The sequence below is a fragment of the Papio anubis genome, chromosome 7 (genome assembly GCF_008728515.1).
Source record: "Papio anubis isolate 15944 chromosome 7, Panubis1.0, whole genome shotgun sequence".
NCBI classification, from domain to species: Eukaryota; Metazoa; Chordata; class Mammalia; order Primates; family Cercopithecidae; genus Papio; species Papio anubis.
In genome coordinates, this window is record NC_044982.1 from 105,313,628 (window position 1) to 105,341,535 (window position 27,908).

The 27,908-nt window shown below is 40.5% G+C and overlaps 1 protein-coding gene across 3 annotated transcripts; it reads right to left on the reverse strand.

Annotated features, from left to right (window-relative positions):
* BNC1 (basonuclin 1) lies at positions 1 to 27,616 on the reverse strand. Of its 3 annotated transcripts, XM_031668407.1 has the most exons (5): positions 27,433 to 27,616; positions 12,262 to 12,361; positions 10,980 to 11,215; positions 7,062 to 8,926; positions 1 to 2,217 (listed from the first exon to the last, which is right to left on the reverse strand). In XM_031668407.1, exons 1-5 carry the CDS (start codon positions 27,508 to 27,510, stop codon positions 1,533 to 1,535), a joined length of 2,964 nt encoding a protein of 987 aa, XP_031524267.1. In that variant the 5' UTR covers positions 27,511 to 27,616; the 3' UTR covers positions 1 to 1,532. The 3 variants fall into 3 exon arrangements, with proteins under 3 accessions (XP_031524267.1, XP_031524265.1, XP_009209057.1); XM_031668405.1 differs by lacking the exon at positions 27,433 to 27,616 and having other exon boundaries at positions 12,262 to 13,124; XM_009210793.4 differs by lacking the exons at positions 12,262 to 12,361; positions 27,433 to 27,616 and adding an exon at positions 10,024 to 10,278 and having other exon boundaries at positions 10,980 to 11,061.
* Positions 27,617 to 27,908: the final 292 nt, after the last annotated feature.

Here is a 27,908-nt window from a genome sequence, read left to right on the forward strand (position 1 = left end):
GGTGTGTCATATATTTTTATTAAATCATAGAAACATTTGTATACAAATTTTTTCACTTTGGAAAAACTGGAATATTAAACAGCTGGGTAACAAAACAGTTGAAAGATACATCTCACTTTAAATAGAAACAAGTTTTAAGTTGTCACATTTATTAAAACAAAAAAAGTTGAAATAATTGGTAACAGGTTGTTGACTTTTTTTAAACCTTTAGACCACAGAAATAATATGTCTTATAAGCCTCAACTTTAAGAATGTTTTTTATTACTTACATCAACCACGAATTTAAAAGATAGTTAACTTGAATTCTGAATACAAAATCAACGTCCTTGTAACTACACAGGCTTTTAGAATACTGTAAATGCTGAATTTCAGGAGATGGTTTCATTCCACAGGACTGATTAAACTTCCTTTCTACAATGGAAAATGTATATAACAGTGTGGAATATATTTCAGAATAAGTTAAATATTAAGACATACAATATGGCAATAATGTCCTACTTTTTTTCCTACCAAGTAAATTCAAAAGTTCATCCTAATCTTAAACATTTATAAAAGGGTGAAGACTGAGGGATCCAGTGATATGGAAAATACACAACAACCATCAGAACCACATTATCTATGGCAGAATATGTACAAATGTTCCTGCCAAAATCATGCTTGCATTCATTCCACAGGTGACCAAAAATAACAGACTTTGAAGTTCACCAAATGAAAATGAGCGGTGATTTTGACATTTAGGTCATCACTTGTTCTGCTTCTGAGCAGAGATCCAGAGGTGACACAGTGCAATATCTGCACTCACACCAAACACCACATAAGCACAAATTAAATATTATCAAAATATTTTTAAATTAAATTGAAGACCATTATTTGAGTGCATGAGATATTTTCCCCTTAGCTTCTTGAATGCATGTTACAGAACAAGAATTAACAAGGAACATGTTAGAGGCCAACCCAATCCTCTGAGAACTCCCTGGGGTAACATATGAGACCTTTGGCGCAGGGCTGAGGGGAGGGACAATTATCCACTCCAAATACAGGGATGGTCTCAAAAAGTCAGTCTTCCAAACTCAGGTCTGGATTTCAAACTAATTGAAGAAGGAACTGAAAATGCTATCTTTGGGACTGGTGAGTCTTCCTCCCCAGGACACTTCTTATCCAAGACCCTTAACACTGCAAGCCTCATTTAAAGCCACCCCCAGGTCCTGGGCCCACTGGTGTCAATATGCAGACCTGGATCTGTCCCAGGGAACATGTAAACAAATCTGGGAAAAACTGCATTTCTGCAAGTTTTCCTTGTATCATCAGTGAAAGACCTCTTGGACTAAGAAAAATGATAGGAAGGGCTGCCCCAGTGTCATCTTCCCACAAGGTTTGTCTTTTGCTCATTCTGCTGTGGAAAACTATAAAGTCAAATCAAATAATTTTGCCTGACTCACCCCAAATGATATTGAAGAGAAACATTTCTATGGACTACCTTATTCCTGAATTATGAAAAAAGCTTATCTGAGCATACTTAGTTTGCCATCTTGTTACTGGAGGTGACTTGGAGATGAGGCCAGGCTTTTGTGCAGGTTGGGATTCTGGCTGTGTCTGTTTCGACTGCGAACAGACGAAAACATGGTGTTGCAGCCTGGTACTTTGCATTTGTGGAGCTGCCGGAGGTGCACAGTTTTGTAGTGGGCCCTAAAGGTCCCTTTGTTACTGTAGGTCTTTTGGCAGAGATGACAGGTTATGGGCAACCCAGAAGGCAAGCTAGCAAGGCTCTGGTCAGCCTTCTCCATCAGGACACAGATGGGGTACTCATCTTCCCCAGGGACAAGGCTTGACCCTTCACAGTTCCCATCACTGTCCTCCATAAGCACAGTGCCTTCCTCACTCACCCCGTCAGAGTCCCAGGAAGAATGGCTGCTACTCTCTGACTTCATGCTTGAGGTAGTGCTCAAATCCAGGATGGTGCCCTCGCTCAAGGGGCCAGAGCTGTAGCTCTCCAGGTTGGCACTGTGGACTTGGGTTATTGGGTAAACCAGACTGCCCATTCGACTTGCTCCTTTGAAGATGACAGATGTCTGGGAGGCTTGCTGTGTAAAAGCCACATCCTGATAGGCTTCCTTAGCCACATCTTTCAGAAGGTAAGCTGTACGGAAATGATCTTCACTGCTCTCCAATGTTTCTTGGCTCAACGCTTTTTGGTGGAGGTTTAGGTTTGAGCTGTGTCTACAAGAGTGAAAAGATGGTTAGTAATGGGTTGGGTTGTTTTAGAAACAGCCATCATTCTGAGTGGAGAGACTTGGTAGATACCAGGAAAAACGTGTGGTGTGGGAGCACCGATGATAAGGGGGTAGGCCCCCATGGGATGTAACACCTGTCTAGTGGATACAGGCCCACTGTTGTTCACTGCTTGTCAGAAGTTAGTGTTCACCAAGAAAGTCGACAGTCTGGAAACTGAGAATATGTAGTCCTGATTTCCACTATCTGTTTGATATACTTTCTGTACCTTATGTACTTTCTATACATGAGCTCACTGTTTCAGAGCTGCTGGTTTGACATACCCCTTCTTCCAGGAAGCTTTCCTTAACTTCTCATGGTGCCCTCCCATGTGCCCACAGCAGCACTTCTCTCATTGTAGAAGTCATCACATTCAACTGTAATTGCCTGTTTCTGGTCTGTCTCCCAGAATGGCTAGACTACATCAACTAGATCAGTTTAACAGGGACACGGGAACCAGGAGATCCCAGGAGAAAACTGGTCACAAACTATAAGGAACTAAGAAGAGGACTTTATTTCAATGAAATCAGGAAATATTACCTTCTGGGGCTGCACTGTCCAATGATAGCCACTAGCCATATATGGATACTGAACACCTGAAAAATGGCTAGTACCGTATGTTGAAAGGATATTTTGAATATACTGAAGTTAAATGTTATTAAATTTTATTGCATCTGGTTTTTTACTTTTTTACAGTGGCTATTAGAATATTTAAAATTTCACATGAAGCTTGCATCATATTTCTATTGGATAGCACTCGTCTAGAGCACTGACATACACTTCATCCCAAAAGTTCTACAAGTGTGGGTGAGAATCCGATTGGCTATAATTGTGTGTGTATGTAGTTTAGTTCATATTTGTAATGTTTCACTATCCTATACCAGACAGAAGTTTTGCAAATGCAGCAGAATAAGCATACCACCAATCTTCTACCCAATGATTACTCTCGAAGGACAGATAATGAGTATCCATTATGACACATACCTTTTAGTCATGTTATCATTTGGAAGTAACTTGTAAATCAATGTTGGTCTTCCTCAGAAATCCTCTGCTAACTTTTGACAAGCAAAAACAGTCCTTACCAAGGGGGTTACAATCTTAAAGGTGATGAGAGAATTATTCCAAATAGAGAAAATACTCCCCCAATACATATCAGAATTTATGGCAGAGTCAAGTTGGGAAAACACCTTCACCAAAATAACTAAGAATTGAACTTTCTAAATCCCCGAAGACATGTGTGTGGGAAGCTTTATAAAATGTACAAAATCTACTGTTCAACTTCCATCTTCTATTTCCTTACACATATTTTCTGGACATAATCAGAATTATACTCCCAGATCACCCACTTTGCAAGCAGCCCTTCTTAACTCCAACTCTGCCCTGTGATTATGTCAGCATTCTGGGTTGAAGAGGCTGGTACGTGTCGGCAGAAAACCAGACACTGGGTTGATATACAGGTTCCAGTAAATACAAGTGGTTAAAAAGGAAGACAATCACTTTTATTGGAACCTTGTAAAGAAAGGTCCCGACCGGAACAAAGCAAACCTCTGGGCCTCATACTCAACTCCTGAGTATTCCATGCACACTAATGGCTAACTTGTGGGCTCTCTCACTCCTCTCAAGCCTTAGTGGGTTAGATACATTTCCTGAGGTGCCATGTACCCTGAGACGAGTAACTACAACAACTGTAAAAACCCTCTGGATCATGTACCAGGCTTTGGTTTCTAGGACTCTGCTAATCCTGCACTCACTGCCCATGTCTCCATCTCTTCCCTTCAACCCTACAACCTCTACATCTCTCCTCCAACTCTTCCTCTTGGCTTCTATTTTGATTAGTTCAGACCAGTGATTCTCAAAATGTGTTCTGAGCATCCCTAGTGATCCTGAGGTCTTTTCGGGGGGTTCCTGAAGTCAGAGTTTCATAATACTAAGATATTATTTGCCATTTTCACCTTGTCTCATGAGTGCACAGTGGAGTTTTTCAGAGGCTACGTGGCATGATTTTGCAACAGAACATATGCAGAAGCAGATATGAGAATCTAGCTGTCTTCTATGAAGTCAGACATTAATGAGATTTACAAAAATGTAAAACAAAGTCACTCATCTTACTAAATTTTTGCTTTGGAAAATGTAGTTTTTTTTTCATAAACATGTTAATATATAAAGTTTTACAATTAAAAAATTTTTAATTTCTAATATGATAAATTTTGATAGATATAACCCAAATAAAGAAAAGCTCTTGAGTAACCTTAGGTTTTAAGTATTTGTAAAGGCGTTATAAGACCAAAACGTTTTAGTTACTGGTGTAGACATATCCCTTCTTCCAGGAAGCTTTCCTTAACTTTTCAAGGTGCCCTCCCATGTGCCCACAACAGCCTACATTTCCTTCACTCACTGCAGAAGTAATCACATTCAACTGTAATTACCTGTTTCTGGTCTGTCTCCTCCACTACAGAAGGCCTCTGTGGGCAGGGATTATGTCCCCAACACCTAACATAGACATTTCTTAATATTCACTGGGTAAATAGGCATCCAGGGTGCTGTCCCAGTCTCTTCCTGATGGGTCTTGGTAACTGTTGCTGGCAGTAGCAGTGGCTCAAAGAGAACTTAGGTGTCCCTACAGGAATGTGGTTCTCAATCTCTGACTGAGAGAAATGGTGTTAGGTCTGGACCTGCCCACAAAGTCAAATTTAAATAACTGTAACTTAAATCATAGATTCTAGGTAAAATGCATTTCAAGCTCTAGACTAATTCGTGGTTTTAATTTATAATGCAAGATGCTTTCCTGTTGTGGTGGGGGAAGGCTTGGATCTATTAGTACAAATAGGTCAGAACATAAGGAAATATTAAATCTATGAAAAAATAAGTATCAAATGAAAAAGTATCTTGAATCCAATATGCCTTCTAATTTAGTAGATATTGTAGGATAGAACAGTATCATAAATATCAAAGATAATATGACCAACATGATTGTCTCTTTATAACAACAGCTTATTCACGAACAAACACTCCTCCTCTTGGAGGCTGAAGGAGAAGGACTGGTTCACTAATTAGGGTACCTTGGTGGTTTGGTTCAACATCCTATCTGTAGAAACACTGATTTAATATAAACATTTAACTAATATCTCCTGTGCTCTATCCTCTTTGCTAAAGACAATGAGTATGTTCTTATGAGACCTGTCCAGGAATGTGTGTGGGAGTCTGTACATTTTCACCCTCTTAACAAATTAGGCATTACAACTTGGACCAAGTGGTGGTGCTGAACAGCTTCAAGTCAAGCTTGTTTCTGCAAATGTAGCATTTTAATATTCAGTGTACCATTTAGCATTTATCATATTCCATTTCATCGATAGGCAGCTGATCTTTTCCATAAGCCTCCTGGGGCCATCTTTTGGTATGCTTGCTCTTCCAATTTATAGGCTGGGGAAGAAGGTGACCTGAAGAGTGGTTAAGTGACTGAAGTTCATGAAGAAAAGCACAAGCAAGACAGTAACACCAGTGCTATCCCCACAGTGATGAGATACGCTCTATACCGGGGGTCTTTGTAAACAGTTTGCCTCTATGTGTGTCATGAAAACTCAGGATCTTTCAACCAGAAATCACAGTCTCTGAAACAACCTGCCAACTACCTTTATTCTTTTATCTTAATAATTAAAAAACTTTCGATCAAGCAGTGATTCTTCCTTTCAAATGTAGCTCGGTAACTAGAAATAAAGGAAAATATTTTATTCTATGGATTTCATATTATCAAATGAAAATGAGTCAAGTTTTGGGACGCTATCATGGTAATTTAAAAAGCTCCCTTCTCACTCTTATTCAAGTAGTTATTTACGCTTTACTCAACCTGCTAATGTGACAACTAGTTCATGATTTTTTTCTTTTTTTTCTTGTTTGAGATGCAGTCTCGCTCTATCACTAGGCTGGAGTGCAGTGGCGCGATCTCAGCTCACTGCAATCTCCGCCTCTTGGGTTCAAGTGATTCTCCTGCCTCAGCCTCCCAGTGGCTGGAACATGACTACAGGAACACACCACCACACCCGGCTAATTTTTGTATTTTTTAGTAGAGATGGGGTTTCACCATGTTGGCCAGGATGGTCTCGATCTCTTGACCTCATGATCTGCCTGCCTTGGCCTCCTAAAGTGCTGGGATTATAGGCATGAGCCACTGCGCCCGGCTGTAGTTCACTATTTCTTATCCCACACCCTTGGGGCCGGATGTGTTTCTGAGTTCAGAATTTCTCAGACTTCAGACAGGCAGAATGATGCATATAATGAAACGAAACACTGTTAATGCCTTATAATAAATCCATTACTATCTGTACTATATATATATATATATATATATTTATAAATCCACACAAAAGGAGATTAAAGAAGATTACAAATAACCTCACATCACTCCAGGTCAGGTTTTGCAGCAAATTAGGTTAGGTTTTTGGAAGTCAAAATTCATGTATGTTGAAATATGAAAATTCGTAGAACAGTTTATCAAACTGTAGCCCCCAGAATAGTAACACCAGCATCATCTGGGAACTTGTATTCATGAATGTTGAAATATGAAAATTCATACAACACTGTTTCTCAAACTGTGGCCCCCAGAATAGTAACATCAGCATCACCTGGGGACTTGTTAAAAATGCCAACTCTCAGGCCTCACCCTAGACCTAATGAAGTGGAAATTCTAGGGTGGGGCCCATAAGTCTGTGTTTTAACAATTCTCCAGGTGATTCTGATGCATGTTAAACTTTAAGAGCCACTGCCTTAGAAAACATGATTGCCTACAGATGCCTTACCTGTCTCTGCTCCTGCGGGAGGGAAAGGTAGCATTACAGCCTTCCACTGTGCATGTGTGCATTTCTTTGACATGCATATTCTTATGATGCATTTTCACACTGCAAGCATTTTTAAAGGTCTTCTTGCAGATGTCACACTGGAAGCGATTTTCTTCTATCTGCCTTGCTAATGCATGTTGACCCATGTGCTCCAGTTCTTTAGAATCTTCAAGACAAGGAAAAGTCATTCCCCTGTTGGACAAAGCACTGAAGAGTCCCCCAGTCAGCAGGCGCTGCTGCAGTTCCATGTAGTCAGGAAAAGGAACTTGGGGCTCCATCCCAGGTGTGAAGTAGTGTTCATGGCCACCATCCTCGACCTCCCTTGGCACCATGATCAACGCTGGTGTCTGCTCAGTCTCCCTCTCTGAATTGTGTGTGGCCTGCTCAGGGGTTCGGCTGATGGCTCCACTGGACTCAATCACTGATTCACGATGGCAGGGCCTCTCTCCTTCAGGGAGAGGCTTCCCTAAGCTTCCTGACTGTACGTGCTGCTCCTCAGATACTCTGTGTGACTGAGGACTGCAGGCCTCCTGCTCATCTTCACTGACCACCTGTAGGGGCATGTCTTCATCTGAGCTGAGGTTATGTCTTTTCTCATTAGCTATTTCCACAGCTTCTTTCTCTATTTTGATAGGCATACTGGACTTCCTGGATTTCTTCTTGGGAAGGGCATCAAATGGCATTTCATTTGAAACGAGCTGTTCTGGGATTGAAGAGGACAACAGCGGGAGGGAAGGCAGTATCCCAGGCGTGTTTGCTACCTCGGCAGGTGTGGCTGGACTGCGGTAGAAAGGAAGGACTGGCTGGACTGTCTTTAGGTTGGGAAAAAGCACACCATTTTGCCCAATGTTTGGGTAGGCTGGCTGGCCTTTGGAATCCTCTCCTGAACCAGGGTAGCTGGGAGGAGGCCTACAGTCTGGGGATGTCACTGTGAAACCTGGGCACTTGTAGTTCTCAGAGCTGGCCAGGTTCAGGCTGTTCCTGAGGTCTTTGTCCCGGTTATTTCTGTTCATTGGCATGTGCAGCCGAGGGTTAGGGTTGGCGCTATGGCGATTCCGGCTCCTTAGGGAGCTGAACACCATGTTACACCCTTCGATGGTGCACTTATGCTTGATCTTCAGGTGGACGGCATTGTAGTGGATTTTGAGGGTGCCTTTGTCATAGAATGTCTTCTCACATGCGGTGCAGAACACTCGGCCCTTCTTTGTACCAAGGCTATTCCTCTCAGGCTTCACTTTGGCCTCAGGGGATAACTGTGTCCTTTCAAACTTAGTGACAATGTTATATGATCTGGAGTCACTTAAATGGGTGCTGTCTTCTTTTTTAGTAATAGCATCTGGACAGTTTAAACACTGATCTTTTTCAACCTGAAATGGTGTGGAACTGGAAGTTAAGAAGCTGCTGTTAGGGAAGGGCCCATGGACTTCCTGTCTGGGGTCCTGACTTTGGTCATGACCCTGCTCCAACATATATTGTTCGGGCAGTGACCCTATCAGTGCAGGAGGCAGAGGGTTGAAGAACTGGAAAGGCAGCATGAAAGTCATGTTGCTTATGAGGTTCTCAAAGGGGTGTATACTGCTGGGGTTTCCTTTGTCCACAGGAGTGGGGAGGCTAGAATTCCTGTGGCTGCAGCTCTCAATGAAAGCCCTGATATCTACGTTTGCTGTGGAAGGTGGTATGATAATGGATTGCTCTTCTTTCTCTTGAATTGCCATGAGTTCAACTATAGATTTAGTCTCTCCAAAACGAAGGAACTGCTGCAAGGTGGCCACTTCTTCCTCACTGGTCATGATGCTCCAGTGATCCAACACCTTTCCTGATGCATCCTAAACCCAAACCAGATGTTAGAAATGTGATTAATTTACAACTCTTTACCCTTTCCTCTAAAAATGTAGTCCACTAGACTATAGGATACTTTTGTGCATATAAGGAAAAGATGAACACATGGCTTTGGGGAATTTAGTCCCTGCTTACCCTACTCTCCCAGGTCAGAAGCTTTGTGCAGACCATAAGCTGCACAAATATTAGCAGTACTCCTACAATTGGTGCAAAAGAGACAAATAAAAATCACATTACTCAAGCTGAAGTCAGGGAAATGTAGTGATTATTTTTCACCTCATTTCAGACCAATTGCTTGTTTTGCATTAGATGTAATAATTTTCCCTACTAAAATTAAAATAGGTATCATTTGAACAATAGTAACTTCTTTATCTAAAGAGGATAGATGGAACAATCAGGCCGAGATACAGCTCAAGTATTCATTTGCTGCAAGTTTAATAATCTTCCTAAGCAACTAACATCAGAAAACAAATGAACTTGTATTGATCTATTGCGCACGTTCACAAAGCACAGCTGTAATTACACTGGAGTGTTGGAGATCTTTCAAACTCTAGCAAGGCCTAACTTTCCCCAAAACTACAATAAATATTTTATCACAGAACATGTATTTGATGGCCTACTGAGATTTTTCACAGTGCATGTAAGAGTTTTGAAGATGATAAAGAATGTAACATCATAAATTTTTCATGCACTAGAGGTTCAAGGTAATTGATTCCATATTTTTAATCTTAACACTAGAAAGCAAGATTATTAGGATGATTAAATATTGATCTATGTCATAACATAAGATCATAATGCTACTCTACATAAACGGTTGTTTCTAGTCTGCTGGGGGTCCTGCACTAGAGGTGAGCAAACGTTTTTACAGGGAAAGATTATGGTCGTTTGAGTTAAAAAGAAGTGAGTACAAATTCTGGGTCTGCCACATACTAGTGAAATGACTTTCAGGATGATTTTGAGGCACTCTGAGCCTCTAGTTTTTTGACTGGAAAATGGGGATAATATGCCTAACGCTTAAGATTATTGGGAAAGGATCTAGGTCTATAAAATTGTTTTTAGTGTTAATTTTAATTACATGGCCTACCTTAGTAAGACTGACATCTATGCTGGTCTTGGAAATATGTTCGCCTCCCATTTCATTGAAATCTTTACCAAACTTTAACATTTTCTAGTGTAATGGCAAGAAAATACAATGCTGTAGCTGTTTCATATCTTAAAGGAATGATGCTTCATCTCAGGAAACATGTTCTTTGCTTCTAAAAACACCTTGACAGCCTCTTTGGAAATGAAACATGAAGCCTACACACTCAGCATGATCTGGGAACAGAGGTAAACTACTCTGCAAAATAAAGAGAATGGAGAGGATGAAGGGCTTGGAATGTTGGAGAAAAGAAGAGAATGTATGAAGATGCCAAAAGAAAACTGGGGTGTGGGGAGGGAAGGAAGGAAGGAGGGAAGGAGATGTGTGTGTGTATATATATATATACACACACACACACACACACATATATGTATATATATATAGAGAGAGAGAGATTGAGAATGAGCAAATGCATACATGAACACAGAAATACCATAAAAAATAGAGCCTAGGAAGGAAGAACATCAGTGAGATGGCAGAAGGCTTTAAAGCACAGGAAGGTGTGCTATGAAATTATAAGTTGTTTGCTTTGTGATTCTGTAAGTTCCCTTTCTCAATTCCAAACTCTCAGTAAAATCTGATACAGACAGCATCTTGTGTCAGTAACTAGTTTGGGACTAATGAAAGACATGGAGGCAGCACCTGAAATGGGGCAAATGGTTTATTGTTGAAAAGGTAGTTTAGTAAAAGCCAAATCAGAGAATATGTAATGCTCCTAAGGCTTCACAGATACCTTGGACTTCCCCCAAGAACATGAGGTAGGGGCTTAGGCCATTAGAAAAGAAGTATTAAAGGGAAAGATGGTCACCAAGGGCTGTAGCATTGGGAGGTAACTGGGTTACGTCAGTTATATGGGCACAGAAAACACCGTAGGAGGACAATGGTCATGGTTACTGTACCTGCAGCACGTATCCACGGATGTAATCCTGAAGTGTCCAGTCCAAGGCATGGAGGATCTGGAGAACCTCATCTTGCTTCAACACACTGAAGAGCCGGTCCAGCAGGATTTTTAGGCGAACGGGGATGGCCTGAGTCCCATAGAGCATGAGGCTGCTAATATCAAACACCACATTGGACTGGACAATCTCCACCTGGCTTGTTGGATACATGGAGGGGATCCTGAGCTTACTTAGAGCTGAAAGATCAAATTGAGGAAATGTCATTTAGAAAAGTTCTAATTGTAAGAGAAACACTGCAAAAAAAGTAGGTTAGGACTAATTCTCGGTTATTAGTTCCACAGAAAATACATGAATATACAAATGATTAAATACCTTAATAGCTATGAAGCTTCAAATTATTTACAGGAACTTCTAAAATAAATGAACTAGCTTGGGACTTTTCTCCCTTTCTTGTGGCCTTGCTAAGGAGAGAAATAGTCACCAACAAGGAAGGAATAAGGAAAAGGGGTAAAAACTGAGGTGGCAGGTGCATAATCAAGAGGATGGATAATCAGGAAGCATAGAGTCTGGGGATAAAGAATCTGGGTTTGGGAATCTGAGAGATCTGGGTTTGAGTATTAGTTGTGGGGCTTTATATTTTCCAGTTGTGGGGCTTGACAAATTAACTTCCTGAAGGTCACGCTGTCCAGTGTAATAGCCATCATTCACATATGGCTATTTACATTTAGATTAAATTAAAATTAAATAAAATTTAAAACTCCATTCCCCAGTTACACTAGTCGCATTTCAAGTACTCAGTAGCCACAAGTGACTACTGTAGAGTTGTCAGATTTGGCAAATAAAACAAGATGCCCAGTTAAATCCAAATGTAAATTTGAGATAAACAATGAATGGGTGGGATATACATATACTAAAAATATTCATTGGAATATACCTAGGTTAAAATATGATCGTCGTTTATCTGAAATTTAAATTTAACTGAGCATTCTGTATTTTATCTGGCAACCCTAGCCTAGAGGCTGTATTTGATAGAACAGAACATTTCTATCATTACAGAATGATAGCACTGAAGCACTAGTTTCTACATCTTTAGATTGAGGTTAATAAGACACTTCCCATATAGAGTAGTTAAGGTTCAAGACTCTTTGAATCTTAGCCTGTTACCTGGGACATGCTAGTAACTTACTAGTTTACTAGTTAGTTGTCATTCTTAAGATATGAAATCAGTTCCTGAATAACTCTATAACACTACAGGCCAAGAGAGGGTGAAAAATAAAGTTACCGTGGGCCACCCATCCATGCTTGCATTGGTCACACTGACGGTGGTTTATTTTCCCGGGTTTGAAACTTTGGCAACTACAGTTCAGAGTACAGCTGATAGCCTGAAAAAGAGAAGAACACAGGTATGTGGAGCATATAAGTGATGCGTGAAACATTCATCGTATTTCAAACAAAACATATGCCTCCATTCGGCAGCATTTATTGAGCAATATGTGCCCACCGTGTGCCAGGCCCAGAGGTGTACATTGTACTCTGGAAAGATGAGCAGCCAGCCCTGCACTTGGAGACCGTGAACACATTACACAGATATTCCACATTCAAGAATGAGCTTAAACATCAGAACTTTTTCTAAGAAAAGATTATGGTTTAGAGTGAATTATCCTGCACTGTTATTAAGGTCATAGAAAGGGTAAACATATTTTCACCAAATTTCTAAGTTGACCAAAGCAGCAACCCTGGAAAGTATACAGAAGCTGTCTTGGAACAAGTAAAAGGGAGAATGACCTGAACTGAGAATAATCTACATATAAAATTTATTTTCCCCCACCCACAGATATGGTAGAAGCTGAAAATACAAATAAGATTTGAGAACATGTAATAGCTGACTATACTGAAGATGATTCCCTGACATCACTCACTGAACTACGTGACTGTCAGAGACAAACACAGGCTGAACAAGCCTTGCATCAACGCCCCTTGCATGTTATGGTGCCATGTTTTATGTGGGGGTACAGAGTGTACAAAAATGTAGAGAGGTACATGTCTAACAAAGTTCTAGTACTAAAAACAAAGCTTCGTCTGGGCGTGGTGGCTCATGCCTCTAATCCCAGCACTTTGGGAGGCCGAGGTGGGTGGATCATGAGGTCAGGAGTTCAAGGCCAGCCTGGCCAGTATGGTGAAACCCTGTCTCTACCAAAAATACAAAACTTAGCCGGGTGTGGTGGCGCATGCCTGTAGTCCCAGCTACTCGGGAGGCTGAGGCAGAAGAATCACTTAAACCCAGGAGGCCGAGGTTGCAGTGAGCTGAGATCATGCCACTGCACTCTGGCCTGGGCGACAGAGCGAGACTCCCTCTCAAAACAACAACAACAACAACAACAACAACAACACCCACAAAGCTTCACATACATTTTTAAGATGAGTTCCTCAAAGGAGATACAGTCCTGAAGAATATAATCTATTATTAAACAGAAAAAGCCCTCGAAGCAGCTTTGTCAGTGAGGTTTCTGGGAAGACCTGCTGGGTAGAATTTGTATGATTCACGAGAGTCTTGAAACTGGGAAGTATGTGTGTGTGTGTGTGTGCACGCACGCGCGCGCAAGAGCATCTGGAGGAGGGATAAAAAAGCCTTACAATTAAGGGTTTAAACCTCTAATCTGCCAATCAATGGACTATGTGGCCTGCATTGGGGAGAGGGAAGGGAGAATCTAGCTGAAGACTTGGGAAATTCATTTTAAGGAGTATATGATCAGTCTGCACTTAAAAATTGGTTGCTGGTGGGATTGTAAAATGGTACAGCCACTTTGGAAAACATTCTGGCAGTTCCTCAAAAAGTTAAACATAGAGTTACTATATGACCCAGAAATTCACTCCTAGGTATATACCCAAAATAACCAAAAACATATGTCCACAAAAACTTGTATATGAATGTTCATAGCAGCATTATTCACAATAGCCAAAAAGTAGAAACAACCCCAACATCCATCAACTGATGAACAGATAAACAAAATGTGATATATCCACTCACAATTGGGTACTATTGAACAATAAAAAGTAATGAAATACTAATACACGGTGCAACATGGATGAACTTTGAAAATATATGTGCTAAGTGAGAGAAGTCAGGCACCAAAGTCATGGATTGTATGATTCCATTTACATGAAATGTCAAGAACAGTCCAATTGATAAAGGCAGAAACTGATTAGTAGTTACCTGGGACTGTGGAGAGTGGGGTATGGATAACAAGTGACTGCTAGTGGGTAGTAGGAGAGAGTGTGTTCTTGTTTGGTTTGTTTCCATCTTTGAGAAAAACAGCTTTATTGAGATACAATTCACACATATATAACTCACCTGTTAAAAGTGTACAATTCAACGATTTTTAGCATATTAACAGAGTTATACAACCATCATCACAATCTAATTTTGGAACATTTTCATCTTCCCCAAAAGGAACATGTACAAGAATATGGTAGACACATGTTTTCATTTCTCTTGGGTATAGTCCTAAGAAGAGAACTACTGGATTGCACAGTAACTCTTGTTTAACTTTTTAACAAACTGCCAAACTTTTCCAAAGCAGCTGTATCATTTTACATTCTCACCAGCAACATATGAGGATTCCAATTTCTCCACATCCTCAACACTTGTTATTGTCTGTCTTTTTGATTAGAGCCATCCTAGTGACTGTGGGTGGGATCTCATTATGGTTTTGATTTGCATTCCCCTGATGGCGAATGGTGCTCAGCATCTTTTCATGTGTTTATTGTCCATTTGTATGACTTCCCTGGAGACATGTCTCTTCAGATCTTTTGCCTATTTTTAAATTGGGTTGTTTGCCTTTTTCATATTGAGTTATACAAGACCTTTACATATTTTAGATACACGTGCATTACCAGATACATGATTTGCATACACTTTCTCCCATCCTTGGGTTATCTTCGCTTTCTCGATGGTATCCCTTGAAGCACAGAAGTTTCAAATTTTGACCTCGGTTTCTTTTTGAAGTGATGAAAATGTTCTAAAATTAGATAGTACTGATAGCTGCACAACTCTGTGAATATACTAAAAGCCACTTGACTGTACAATCTATAAGTTAATTTTATGGTATGTCAATTACATCTCAATAAAAATGTTACTAAAACACAGACCGGGCGCAGTGGCTCATGCCTATAATCCTAGCATTCTGGGAGGCCGAGGTGGGCGGATCACCTGAGGTCAGGAGTTCAAGACCAGCCTGGCCAACATTGTGAAACCCTGTCTCTACCAAAAATACAACAATTAGCCAGGTGTGTTGGCATGCACCTGTAGTCCCAGCTACTCAGGAGGCTGAGGCAGGAGAATCACTTGAACCTGGGAGGTAGGGGTTGCAGCCTGGGAAACGGAGCAAGACTCTGCCTCAAAAAACAAAACAAAAAAATGAGTGACCCTGCTTAAACACAGGTTAAATTTTTCATGATTTGATTGTATTCTACCATTTATTTTGGACTAGAACGGGTTTGAACACAGCTGCAGCTAGGCATTTTCAGGGGATGTGGAATAGGGCTGTTCATAACTGAGGTGTACAGTAAATAGCAACAGCATTATCTAATCCATTCAAGAGGCTACCAAAAAACAGGAGATGTGGGAGAAAAGGTTTTGCTCTTGTAAACTGTACAGTATAATAAAAAGAACTCCATGTGATTACACTGTCTCACTTTAATAATGCATGCATTCTCGAGGGTGATGCTATCATCCCCAAACGAATAAAAATTGGTCTTGGGGGGTGAAAGAATTACTCTATGTATAAATACAGATGTACATACATACACAAACCTATATCGCAATGGTGTGATACTAAAATTTCATTGGAGAGGCACAATTAAGAAACAATGCCTAAAATCTCCTTAGGTGTGGAGGTTAATGGAAAAAAAATCAAGAAACACTGTTCTAATGACAGAAATTATTTTACTTTTTGGTTACAGAGTTTCTACTTGTATATACATATACAAATGTATTAAATACATGAACAGTTTATATAAGTATACCTATATACATAATTATATAGTTACCTTGAATGTAAGTTAAAGGATAAAAGTGAGTGATGGTTGAATTTACATTACACATTGTCAAAACAAAATTCTAAAAGGCACCATTAACTTAGTTTGTAGTACACCTAAAATGTTGTCCAGCATCTCAAATTTGGCTGCAACCCTCTGAACATCAGCTCACGGATGAACCAATTATTGCTACATTCCCAACAGCACCAGTATTAAACCTGTGAAATATTTTGCAATCTTGATTCTATAAATATCATTTTACAGAAAATTTTTAAAAGGGAGAAAGGTTCTTATTTTGGATTATACCCCTCAAAATGCCATTCCTTTTGTTAAAATTTTTATTTATTTATTTATTTATTTATTTATTTATTTATTTTGAGACAGAGTCTCACTCTATTGTCCAGGCTGGAGTGAAGTGGCACAATCTCGGCTCACTGCAACCTCTGCCTCCCAGGTTCAAGTGATTCTTGTGCCTCAGCCTCCTGAGTAGTTGGTATTACAGGCATGCACCACCACATCTGGCTTTTTTTTTTTTTTTTGTATTTTTTAGTAGAGACAGGTTTCGCCATGTTGGCCAGGCTGGTCTCTAACTCCTGACCTTAGATGATCCACCTGCCTCTGCCTCCCAAAGTGCTGGAATTATAGGTGTGAGCCAGTGCACCAGACCCCATTCACTCTTTAAAAACAAGATGCTGGAACTGTATGAGTAAATTCACATTTTGCTTATTTGGAAAAATAAAACCTGCTTTAACCAGAAGTAGAGATGTCCTTAAGCACATGCTTCCTCTACTCCCTGAAGACTCTGCTCAAAAGGCTCATGCAACCCAGGAAGCTAGGTGACTATCTCAGGTTCAGCACAGCAAAACCACAAAGGGAACAATTCCAAGCACATTTCATAGATCAATACTGAAACTTATATTTTGCATCTCTTGTCACCTAGGTCAGGTTTTCTCAACTTTGGAACTACTGACATTTTGGCTAGATAATGCTTTGTGGTGGGGGGGCTATTCTGTGCAATGTATGACGTCTAGTCAGCATCCCTGACTGCTACAAACCATATGCCAGTTACACCCTACCCTCCAGTTGTGACCACCAAAAATGTCTCCAGACACTGCCAAATGCCCTTGGGGGGGCCTATACCACCCTCATGGGCATTTGGGGCCTATAGTTTTAGTTTGGGGACAATTTTAGCTTTCATTTCAGGACAATTTTAAATAATTTTGTCTATAATTCAATGAATGAATGCAGCTTTATGAGAAATATTCTTGTGGTTCTCCATGAACCCATTTGAATAAGGCTTAACAAAGCTCATTAAACATCTATGGAAATAAATCTCAGAGGAATTATTTATGAACTAAAAAAGCTAATTATAGTGTCTAAGAAAACTTCCAATATCAAGGCCCTTGGGTTTTTCCACCCATCTTAGAACTCCGCAACATAGTAAAATTACAGCACCATTATCTAAAGATAAATGAAAACTTCTAAAATGAAATTAAACGAAAATATTCTAATTACAGGACAAAAAGCACTCATGTAAATCAAAACGGAAAACTCTTAAATGTATATCCTTTGGAATCCATTCTAGTTCCATTCTTCAGAAACATAAAGCAGAAGTTTACAACATTCTGAACTCATCAAGACATGATTATTGCTTTTTAACACACTCATCTTAATCAGACTATTTCAGAATTGTTATTAGTCATTTTTGTGCTACAAATCAACATTCAAAATCCTGGCTTGCTTTTTTGTAACTATCATTTTCTCATTCATCTAAAAACTACTGACACACCTAGTATGTGGTGGAAGATTGGGTTTTGCAGTCTTGGGATAGAAAGTTACGACCTAGCTTTTAGGCAGGCTCCTGGACCCACTTCGTCTCTCAGACACCCTGTTCTACCTTTGGCTTGAGGAGATGCTACCACAGGCCTCTTGTCAGGAGATGCTGAGTTGAATTCCTGGAAGCGGTCAGGCTAGGCACATAGTTGGGTATATACACAGATACTCAGTGCTGGATAGAGTAGGCCTCTCATGGGATTTGAATTATTGAGCTCAGAATAAAAACTGTTTAGTTCAAAGCTGTTTTCATCTCTAGTATGTGCATATACTTTCATTTCACTGAAGATAAATCTAGGGGGATATTCCTGGGGCAGTAACTGGTAAGGGGAAGAGGGAATTTTGGGGTTCCCAGATTCACAGCACTGGCCCTTTGAGGGGAATCATTTGTGTTAATTAAAATCAAATAAAATGGCCGGGCACAGTGGCTCACATCTGTAATCCCAGCACTTTGGGAGGCCAAGGCGGACAGACCACAAGGTCAGGAGATCGAGATCATCCTGGCTAACACGGTGAAACCCCAAAAAATTAGCCAGGCATAGTGGCAGACACCTGTAGTCCCAACTACTGGGAAGGCCGAGGCAGGAGAATGGCATGAACCCAGGAGGCGGAGCTTGCAGTGAGCTGAGATTGCGCAACTGCACTCCAGCCTGGGTGACAGAGCGAGACTCCGTCTGAAAATAAATAAATAAATAAAATGTAAAATTCCGTTCCTTGGTCACACCAGCCACATTTCAGGTGCATAGGAGCAACGTGTAGGTAGTGGCCACTCTATTGGACAGTGGAGATATACAACATTTCCATCACCACAGAAAGCTCTATTGGACAAGGCTGAGTCCAATGGTTAGCCAACCTTCCAGCATCTGCTTTTTGACATGGTAAAGTTCATGTTTAACATGTAATCTATTTTAAACCTCACTACAGTGCTGTGAGGAGAGAATTATTCTCAGAAACTTAAATTTATGGAAGATTTGTAACATGCCCAGGGTCACACAGTTGGTGAGCCTTATTGAGCATTTATTTATTACGTGTGAGACACACTGTACTAATCAGTGTACATGTATCATTTCATTTCTTTCTCACAACTACCCAGGGAGGTTAGGTATTACTATCCCCATTTTATAGATGAGGAAGGTGAAGAACTTACAGGCTACTGGGATGGTCTCTAATTTGGATATCAGGGGAGGATTACACCTTGAAATACCAGTATTTGGTGCTAACTACAGTTATATTTATGGTTTCACTTAATTCCTGCAACCACTTTCAGAGTTAGGTATTATCATACACATTCTGCAGATGAGGACATTAAAAGTTCCACACAGTAAAGAAATTTCATTCATTGAATAAGTATTTACTGTGCATTTATGAGCCAGGCATTGTTCTAAATTCTAGAGACTAAAATGTTGAACAAAACTGATAAGGTCCCTACCTTCAAGGAGCTTATATTCTAGAGCGAAGAGACAAGAAATGAACAACAAACAATATCATTTCAGAGTAAAGCAAGTGTTATGAAAGAACTAAGAAGACGCTGGGCACAGTGGCTCACGCCTGTAATCTCAGCACTTTGGGAGGCTGAGGCAGGTGGATCAACTGAAGTCAGGGGTTCAGGACCAGATTGGCCAACATGGCGAAACCCCATCTCTACTAAAAACACAAAAATTAGCCAGGCATGGTGGCGCATGCCTGTAATCCCAGCTACTTGGGAGGCTGAGGCAGGAGAATCGCTTGAACCCAGGAGGCGGAGGTTGCAGTGAGACGAGATTGTGCCACTGCACTCCAGTCTGGGTGACAGAGACTCCATCTCAAAAAATAAAAAAGAAAAAAGAACTAAGAAGAAAGCTATGCTAGTGATAACTGGATGGCATGGAGGGATAGGGACAGGAGTAAGAATCTTTAAGATTGAGTCATCACCAAGAGCCTTTGAGGAGGTAACATGTGAATTGAGTCTCAAGGGATGCCAACAAGTTGGTCATGTGCAGACTGGAGAGAGAGGAAGTATTTAAGGGAGAAGGCATGGCAAGTGCAAAGGCTCTGAGGCGCAAGAGACTGGGGTGTTCAAGGAACAGTTAAGGGGCCAATGTAGCTGGAGTGAAGTTGGTGAGGTTATTAGCAAAAAATGGGAATAAGAGAGGTGACAGAGACCACTCTGCATAGGACCTTGTGGGGCAGGTGAAGGAGTCTGGATTTTAACAGTAAGCTTTTTTTTTTTTTTAAGGTATGAAATGAATATAATCTCCCTGTTAAAAAGATACCTCTGGTTGCAGGGCTGGGGAGTCTGAGCTCCTTCCCCTTTAAGGTATGAAATGAATATAATCTCCCTGTTAAAAAGATACCTCTGGTTGCAGGGCTGGGGACCCTGAGCTCCTTCCCCTTTACCTCACTGGACACCTTTCACTGAGAGGTAGTAAAACCTAGGATTGGCCTCAACCTATGTCTTACTTCCAGTTAAGCCATGTAAAAACTTCAGCTCCATGCCTTGGTGCCTTTGGCTATACCATGGGCTGGAAACCTGCTCATGCCTACCTCAAAGGCCTGTTAGCCATATTAAGGAGGATATACAGATGGTGAGCTGAAGCGATCAATCAAAACAGTGAAGACCCACAACAAGTAAGTTCTTCGGTCTTCTGGGCTCTGGTGGTCCGCCTCTGCACAGAGCTACCAAAAATATCTAGGTAAAAGCCCCTATAAAAGGTGCTTCACAATGAATCATTCCTAGAAGAGGCAATGAAACAACTAGAACTCCAAACCAACACCTAGCACTGAGCCTGATACTTGGTAAGCCCTCCATTGATACTATTTGAGAAAGTAAATGAATGATTGAACAAATCTATGAGAGAACTGTACTATGCTTACTGATTATTAATCTTTTTCCCCCAGTTATCTTTTTCCCCATATGCCTTAGTGAAAAGAACTTTAACTTCCAAGTCTCAGTTGGTGGTCAAGTGACTTAAGTACTGACCAATGGTATACAATACAAATTGTTGGGTGAAGTATTACAGAAAACTCCTCATAAATAGCAGCTGACTCTACTGTAAAACCTGTCTGCCTTTCCCTCTTCTTCTTTCTTCGAACAAGAACCTGATGGCAGGCGCTCAGACAGCATTTTGTGACTATGAGGCAACACCGAGGTCACGCCCTAAGAATGGCTGAGAAGAAAGGGTAGCAACTATTATTTGGGAATTCTTTTAATTTGCAGCCAATTGCAGTTCCTAGTTTACACACTGATCTTCCTGTTGACTGTGGAGAGGGTCATGTAAAAACCGTGTGGAAAATGACTCACTAGCAGAGATTACCGAAATTAAGTTTAGAGTCTGTGGTCCTCTCTTATGTGTGAGATTCTAAGGCTATGCCAGATTCTCAGTGGAAAAAATTGTAACTCTTCAACTTGAAATTAAAGAACCCAGTCTGGCAAACCACAAATCACTTTTTAAAAGCCACCAAGCTTTATAATTAAAATGCTTCAGGATTTTCTTGAGACAGGGTCTTGTTCTGTCACCCAGGCTGGAGGACAGTGATCACTGTTCACAGCAGTCTCTACTTCCCGGGCTCAAGGGATCCTCCCACTTTAGACACCCTCCTAAACCCCACATAGGCACATGCCACCATAACCAGCTAATTTAAAAAAAAAATGTTTTTCGTAGAGACGGGGGTCTCACTATGTTGCTTAGGCTGGTCTTGAACTCCTGATTCAGTTTTTTCTTTTTAATCTTTTTTTGGAGGTAAAGTCTCGCTCTATCGCCCAGGCTGGAGTGCCGTGGTGCGATCTTGGCTCACTACAACCTCTGCCTCCTGGGTTCAAGTAATTCTCCTGCCTCAGCCTCCTGAGTAGCTGGGACTACAGGCGCATGCCACCATACCCGCCTAATTTTCTGTATTTTCAGTAGAGACGGGGTTTCAACCATGTTAGTCAAGATGGTCTCTGTCTCCTGATCTCATGATCCACCCACTTCGGCCTCCCAAAGTGCTAGGATTACAGGCGTGAGCCACCACACCTGGCCAGTTTTTTCTAAGTAGTACTTTTTAAATGTTGAATATAGATAATTGTTGCTAACATGCATATCGAAAACTGCCAATCAGGACACATAAAACAAGACATCTTTTAAAGCAGCTGGGCCACCTTTTTGGTGTCTAGGTGGAGAGCCTGGCTTCACTTAGCCTGTTATGAAATTGTCATTCTTACTCTTTCTGTGGCTGCAGAGCTAGCCTTCCTGGTTTAGGAAACTGCATCATTCAAAGGTGGGAGTTAGTTCTCTAACCCACTGCTCTTTGGACTGCTCTGCCTCTGCACTTCTCACTTTCCTTATTAGAACTGGATTTTTTTTTTCTCCTTACCTTCCCATCTCTTACTTCTCACTCACTTCTTTCACTTTTTAAGTTTCCCATTGTTTTTCTTACATATGCAAACCCATAGAGGTACAACTAGGATTCTGAAAAATAGTATCACCCTTTGCCAAATAGGTAATAAGGACAACCGGGAAGAAGAGAGGGGAAACCCATCAAGTCCTTTAATGTGAGGCAGCTTATCTGCAGACGACAGTGTCAGACTTTAGCTGACCTTGAGAAACACACATGGGGCAGACACTCAACACGTCATGCCATCATCTTACATTAATAGTTTCACCAAATGATAATCATTTATTTAACAAAGTTTTTATTTGTTTCAAAAGTATCTACCATGTACTTGGTAACCATAGGGAGCTTCATGGAGATATAAAGATGAGTAACTCCCAGTGTCTGACTCTAGGAAGACTTTCATGACTGCAAGAAAAGTCACACAACTGGGTTGGTCAAAAACAGCAGAGTAGAGAATATGATTTGTCAAAAATTAGCATGAGTCATTCACTGTGTTAAAATCTAGGAATTCAAAATATATGCAAAACAAACAAAACTCATTGGCCACCTTTAGAAAATGCTAGGAAACCAACTAATATTCTGAAAACTGGTAAACAAAGGAAAAGAATCAAGTATGTATCCTTTGCTATATAACCCGTATTTCAGGATAAAAAAATCATTGATGAGACAAAGATTCTCTCTGAATGTGAATCAAATAAATGAAGAACTAGAGTATCACCATTCCACAACTCCTAATGAAAAATATGACAACCAGGCCATTTGCCTCTGGACTGAAGGATACATCCCACCACACATCTGGTGTTCCCGACAAAAAAGTTCAAACCTGAATTGGATCAAGCCTCTTACTCAACTCCAACTGAAGAACATACAGGAGATAGAGTAATGTTTAAATGATACTACAAGGAAATAATCATTGAAATTCGGACCAGGGAGCACTCTACAGGACAAATGATCCAGCTTTTTCAACAAATAAATTATAAGGAAAAAAGTAAAGTATGAACCTATATATTAAAAAAGACAATGTATGGACCTTACTTGAATCCTGATTTGAAGAAACTAACTGTAATATAAAGTTAGCAGGTAATCAAGGAAATTTGAATACTAATTGGAAATTAAATGACATTATAGTTATTGTTAATGTTTTAGGTGCTCTATGGTATATTGCTCTGGTTTTTTAAAAAAGAGCCTTTGCATTTTAGAGCTTCATATTACAATATATATGAATGAAATTATACAATGCCTAGGATTTGCTTTAAAGTAATCCAGTGTTGGTTACAATGGGGAGAATGGGTAGGAAATATAGATGAAATGAGACTGGCCCAAAGTTGGTAACTGTTGAATCCCCAAGCACATATCACCAAGTTTCATTAAGCAATTCTAATTTTGATTGTTTGAAATAATTCTAAAATAAAAAGTGAAAAAAATAAAATAAGTCAAATTCCTACTCTCCCCCAAATTAAATAGTCTGAGTGAGATAGGAGAAATGGAGAAGTCAAGGTTGTACAGGGAGGCCAGAGAGGGCTTCCTCCAGGAAGAAGGCATACTCTCATCAGTGAGTGCATGTAGGAAATACCACAAGCCTAGGTACCAAGTAAAGCTTACCATGTACGTATGTGTCAGGCCAAGGAGCCTGGGCCACAGAGCACAGGTCTGTTATGGGCAGTGAGACCTACCTTGAAAGACAACATAAGGTGGGCCTGGGCTGTCCAGATGGGCAGCCAAGAGTCTCTTTATTGGGTTCATAGGACCATTAGCTTTTTAAACAATGGGGAGGCACTGTTTACCACAAGCATGTTTGAAAGGGGATGTGGGGAGCCCGACAGCATTTGCAATATAAATACAACACTAAAGGAGAATGGACAAAATCTGACTTCTCACTGCAAGTATGAGGATGAAATAAGAAAACAAAGAAGACCGAAGGCATGGAGGAGGGTCTGGCAGAGAAAGGGCAGGTGGGAGGTAGAGCTCCTTCAAGTGACAGATACTGGGCTGAGTCTACCTGTGAGTTTAAAGTATGCATGACACATCTGTAGTGTTCTCTTGCTGCTTAGTTCAAAGACAGTGATGGGGAAAATACTGGTTCTTTTGATGTCTATGAATCAAAGTATAAACTCTGTGCCAAAATAATTTAATGTATGAGCTTTTTTTCTTAAAATTATTAGTTTTAAAAACTGAAAATATATAAAATAGCTGAAAAACATGCAAATATTACCTTAAAAGCCAAGCCAAATATTTCTTTAAAAAAATTTAAGAACTGTACAGAAATGTAAATTATATGGATATATTTTTTCCTTTATAACCTAAATTTGGGAAACCTCACAGGTAATCTTTAGAAACCCTTGGTAACAAAAAACCAAAAGATATTAATTGCATGTAAAGGGAACTTTCTGAACATAGTTGAATCAGCCTGAGGGAAAAAAAATACAGAGCAAAACACTTACATTTTAGCGTAGTTTTACTTAAGTTACATGAGCAATGCAACTTCACTACTGCTGCTGATACAAAATAAAGACGAAATCGTGAACATTTCTAAGTAAAATTTTGTAAAACATTTCTTTTGGGGACTTAACGAGAACTAGGTTTTCGGAACTAAGTTTTTAAAAAGAAAAGATCAAACTTAGTTAATTATGTCATCCCGATCACTTTCTTCAAATTCAGCATGAAGTATCATGAAATGTTAAGAGTTGACAGTATAAAAATTTTACCTTCATAATGAATAATGCAAGAAACAATAAGAGAACTACAGAACAAGGACAACACTTCTGGAAGCTGATGTACAGCTAGAAAAAAAACTGAGGTTTGAGTATTTGGTAAGATCACACAAATAATCTGTAAGAGAAGACAACTAAACTAATCTAACTATATGAAAAAATGTTAGAACCCTGAATTAGTTTACCTAAGGCAACTATTTCCCTATGGACAGGGCTGTTTGGACCTGACCCTCACATTTTATTTCTCCATCTCTCTTTTGTTTCACATTAGTCGAATGAAATTATCATTTCCCCAAGGCAGAGTCCTCCTGTGATTTGTTAGGCTGGTTTATAATAATGAGTCCATGTGTGGACGGCAAGAGTGACAGTCTGTTTGCCTATAACTAACTATGTGAGGTTTGAGAAAGCCTCAAATTGGACCCTGGAGAAGCAAGTCTGTTCTCTGTTTATACCCACCCTCTTTGGCTAAAATAGGCATGTGTCTGTGCGGAGAAATGGTGCCACATTGGAATCCTGGAATTTCCAGAATTAGGAAAAGGACTTCAAAGAATGACAAGATATGCAGAAATAAGGTTTTCAGGTGGAAACCAGTTTAAAAGGAAAAAGAAACGCTTTCCAGATGCTTCTTTTGAGCAGAATCCAGTTATCTTTAACATCTCTCAGAGGAGTCATCAAAAATAAAGAAACAAAAACTCTGCAGAATACTTGTAATTAGGTAATTTTTAAAGAAGTACCAACTCCGTAAATCTTCATTTTAGATACCAAAAAGATGGGTGGCTCATCGAGATTTTACCTTAGCTAGGGTATTTTCAGTTCTTTCTAAAAAGGACAGTTTCTGACAAAAGTAACCCACTCTAAATGACATCTGTAGAGAAAATTCACCCTGAGGTGAAGAACACTCCTGTAAGTAATTTACTCTGTGGAACCTTCAGGGCATCCCTTTTAATGGCCATGTCAAAATTACTTCTAAAGCCACATACAGAAGCTAAAAGACACTTCTGTCCCCCCCTCCTTAAGCTGCAGTTTAATTTTACTGACAAACTGAACTTTTAAAATGCTCCCCTGTTTATACTTATCCCTAGGCATTCATAAATGACAAATGTGTGCTTAGGGACAATTATTTTGTTACACAGGGAAACCTGTATGGCTTTTCTCTCTCATCTGTCGGGTTGGATCACCTTTCCACTCTGATGATCTTGAGGTACAGAAAGTGGGCATGGGCCTGGGATGCAGGCCTAACTGCTACATGTGGGAGATGCAGTAAAAAAATAGAATAGCCCTCTAGTAAATCTCACGCTTCCAAGGCAACTACTTCATCTTAGTCAATATTTCTAATGTGAATTATAACCACAGCAAAAAGATCACTGTTTCACATTTTGGTAGATATCAACGGCCAAAGAACAACTTTAACCACCTTCTGAAGGAGGAGAAGGTCCCTAAATCCTTACTAGTCTGAAGGGACACTATAGGTACAGATGATATTTAAATTAAATTATGCAGACGCCTGAACATAATTACAAGTTTCCAAAGTGTGAGCAGCATGTGTGCTAGGTGAAGATTTCACCACCTCATCTCAGCATTTAACTACAACAGGAACATGTTCAACCAACAGTTGACTAGAAATAGTAATAGTTTCTTGGTGAAATTAGTTAGCAAACTTATTAGATGAGAAATAAAATGATGACTCGTATCTTACTCGTTTTAACCATCTGATTATGCCAAAAAGAATAGTTATTTCTCAAAATTCATCATCACAAAAGGGGAAGCTAGCTTTTCACACCTCTTTAAAGAGCAAATCAAATCCAGTACAATTTGTAACATCTGAAGTAATGTTCTTTTATAGGATGTACAAAATTTTATTTTGACATAAACTATTTTAACAAGGTTTTAATAATGTGTATCAACGAATTTGGGAAGGGATCATTGAAAAGAGAGTCAGTGTATCTATCACTGAACAAAAGTTTCAATACCTAAACAAGTATTTGCAAACTCAGGGTCGAAGACTCTTAGAATTTTATGAAGAGATCCCATAAAATCGAATAGCAAATTAAAACAATAAACAGCGAATGAAGAAAAAATCTGCCAAATGCTTTTTTTCAGTTCACTTACTGTCAAGCAGAAATCTTGTCGCTTTGATGAAAAGAATATATTTTTTAAAAAATTGTTGCTACATCTGCTCTGTGGTCCTATGCAGCAACACATGTTCTCTCTCACGCGCGCACACACACACACACACACACACACACACACACACACTCTCTCTCTCTCTTTCTCTCTGACAGGGATTCCCAGGACACCGGTGGGGCCTCTTTTAGACCCCTTAAGTGTTAACAGCAGAGGCCTGGCTGAGACCAGGCGTCTGGGCCGATTTAAATGCCCTGGCCTTCAGAGGGCTGCGGCGAGCACAGCCATAAAACCAGGGGACCTTACCGAACCCCCGAGCGTCTGATCCTCCCACCCCCTAAACGCACGCAACTTCACTCACACAATTAAGGCTGGGAGAAGGCATTCCACTTAACTGTCAGGCTTGGAGCGGTGGCAGCCCTGCAGCCACAAAGAGATGCCTTAAATGAGAAGAACATGTTTCTACACCGCATTTGAGAAAGTTTGGCTCGGAGCTACGCGCTGATTAATATCAGATCTCCTTCACTCGCCTCGCCACAATCTTGTCACATCTGGCTGACAAATCCTGAGGAGCTCAGGCAAAGCTGTAAGGGCGCGGGCCCGGTTCAAGTGGCGTTCAAGTGAGCAGCGGGAGACCCCGCAACCGCCTCCTCCTCCGCCCGCAGCCCCAGCCCCGCCGCCGGCTCCCAGCACGGAACCGACGGGGCGCTCCCGAGATGGGCGAGCGAGGCGCTCGCAGGTCCCGAGGCCGGGCTGGGCCGGACTGTTAAGGGAGCTCCAAGTTGGGGGCGGGGGCTTCCCGTCCCGGCCCCAGGCAAACCCCTGAAGGAGGCGGCGGGCGCGGCGGCTCCGCAGCCCGGGCCGACTTCCT

What these genes read in the sequence shown, in the direction of transcription:
- BNC1 (XM_031668407.1), bottom strand. Translation starts at nt 27,510, where the DNA reads ATGCGGTGTAGAAACATGTTCTTCTCATTTAAGGCATCTCTTTGTGGC. An exon ending in CCACCGCTCCAAGCCTGACA is followed by an intron (nt 12,362 to 27,432) that starts GTTAAGTGGAAT and finishes TCTCTTTTTCAG; the next exon opens with GCTATCAGCTGTACTCTGAA. An exon ending in TCCCGCAGGAGCAGAGACAG is followed by an intron (nt 2,218 to 7,061) that starts GTAAGGCATCTG and finishes TCACTCTTGTAG; the next exon opens with ACACAGCTCAAACCTAAACC.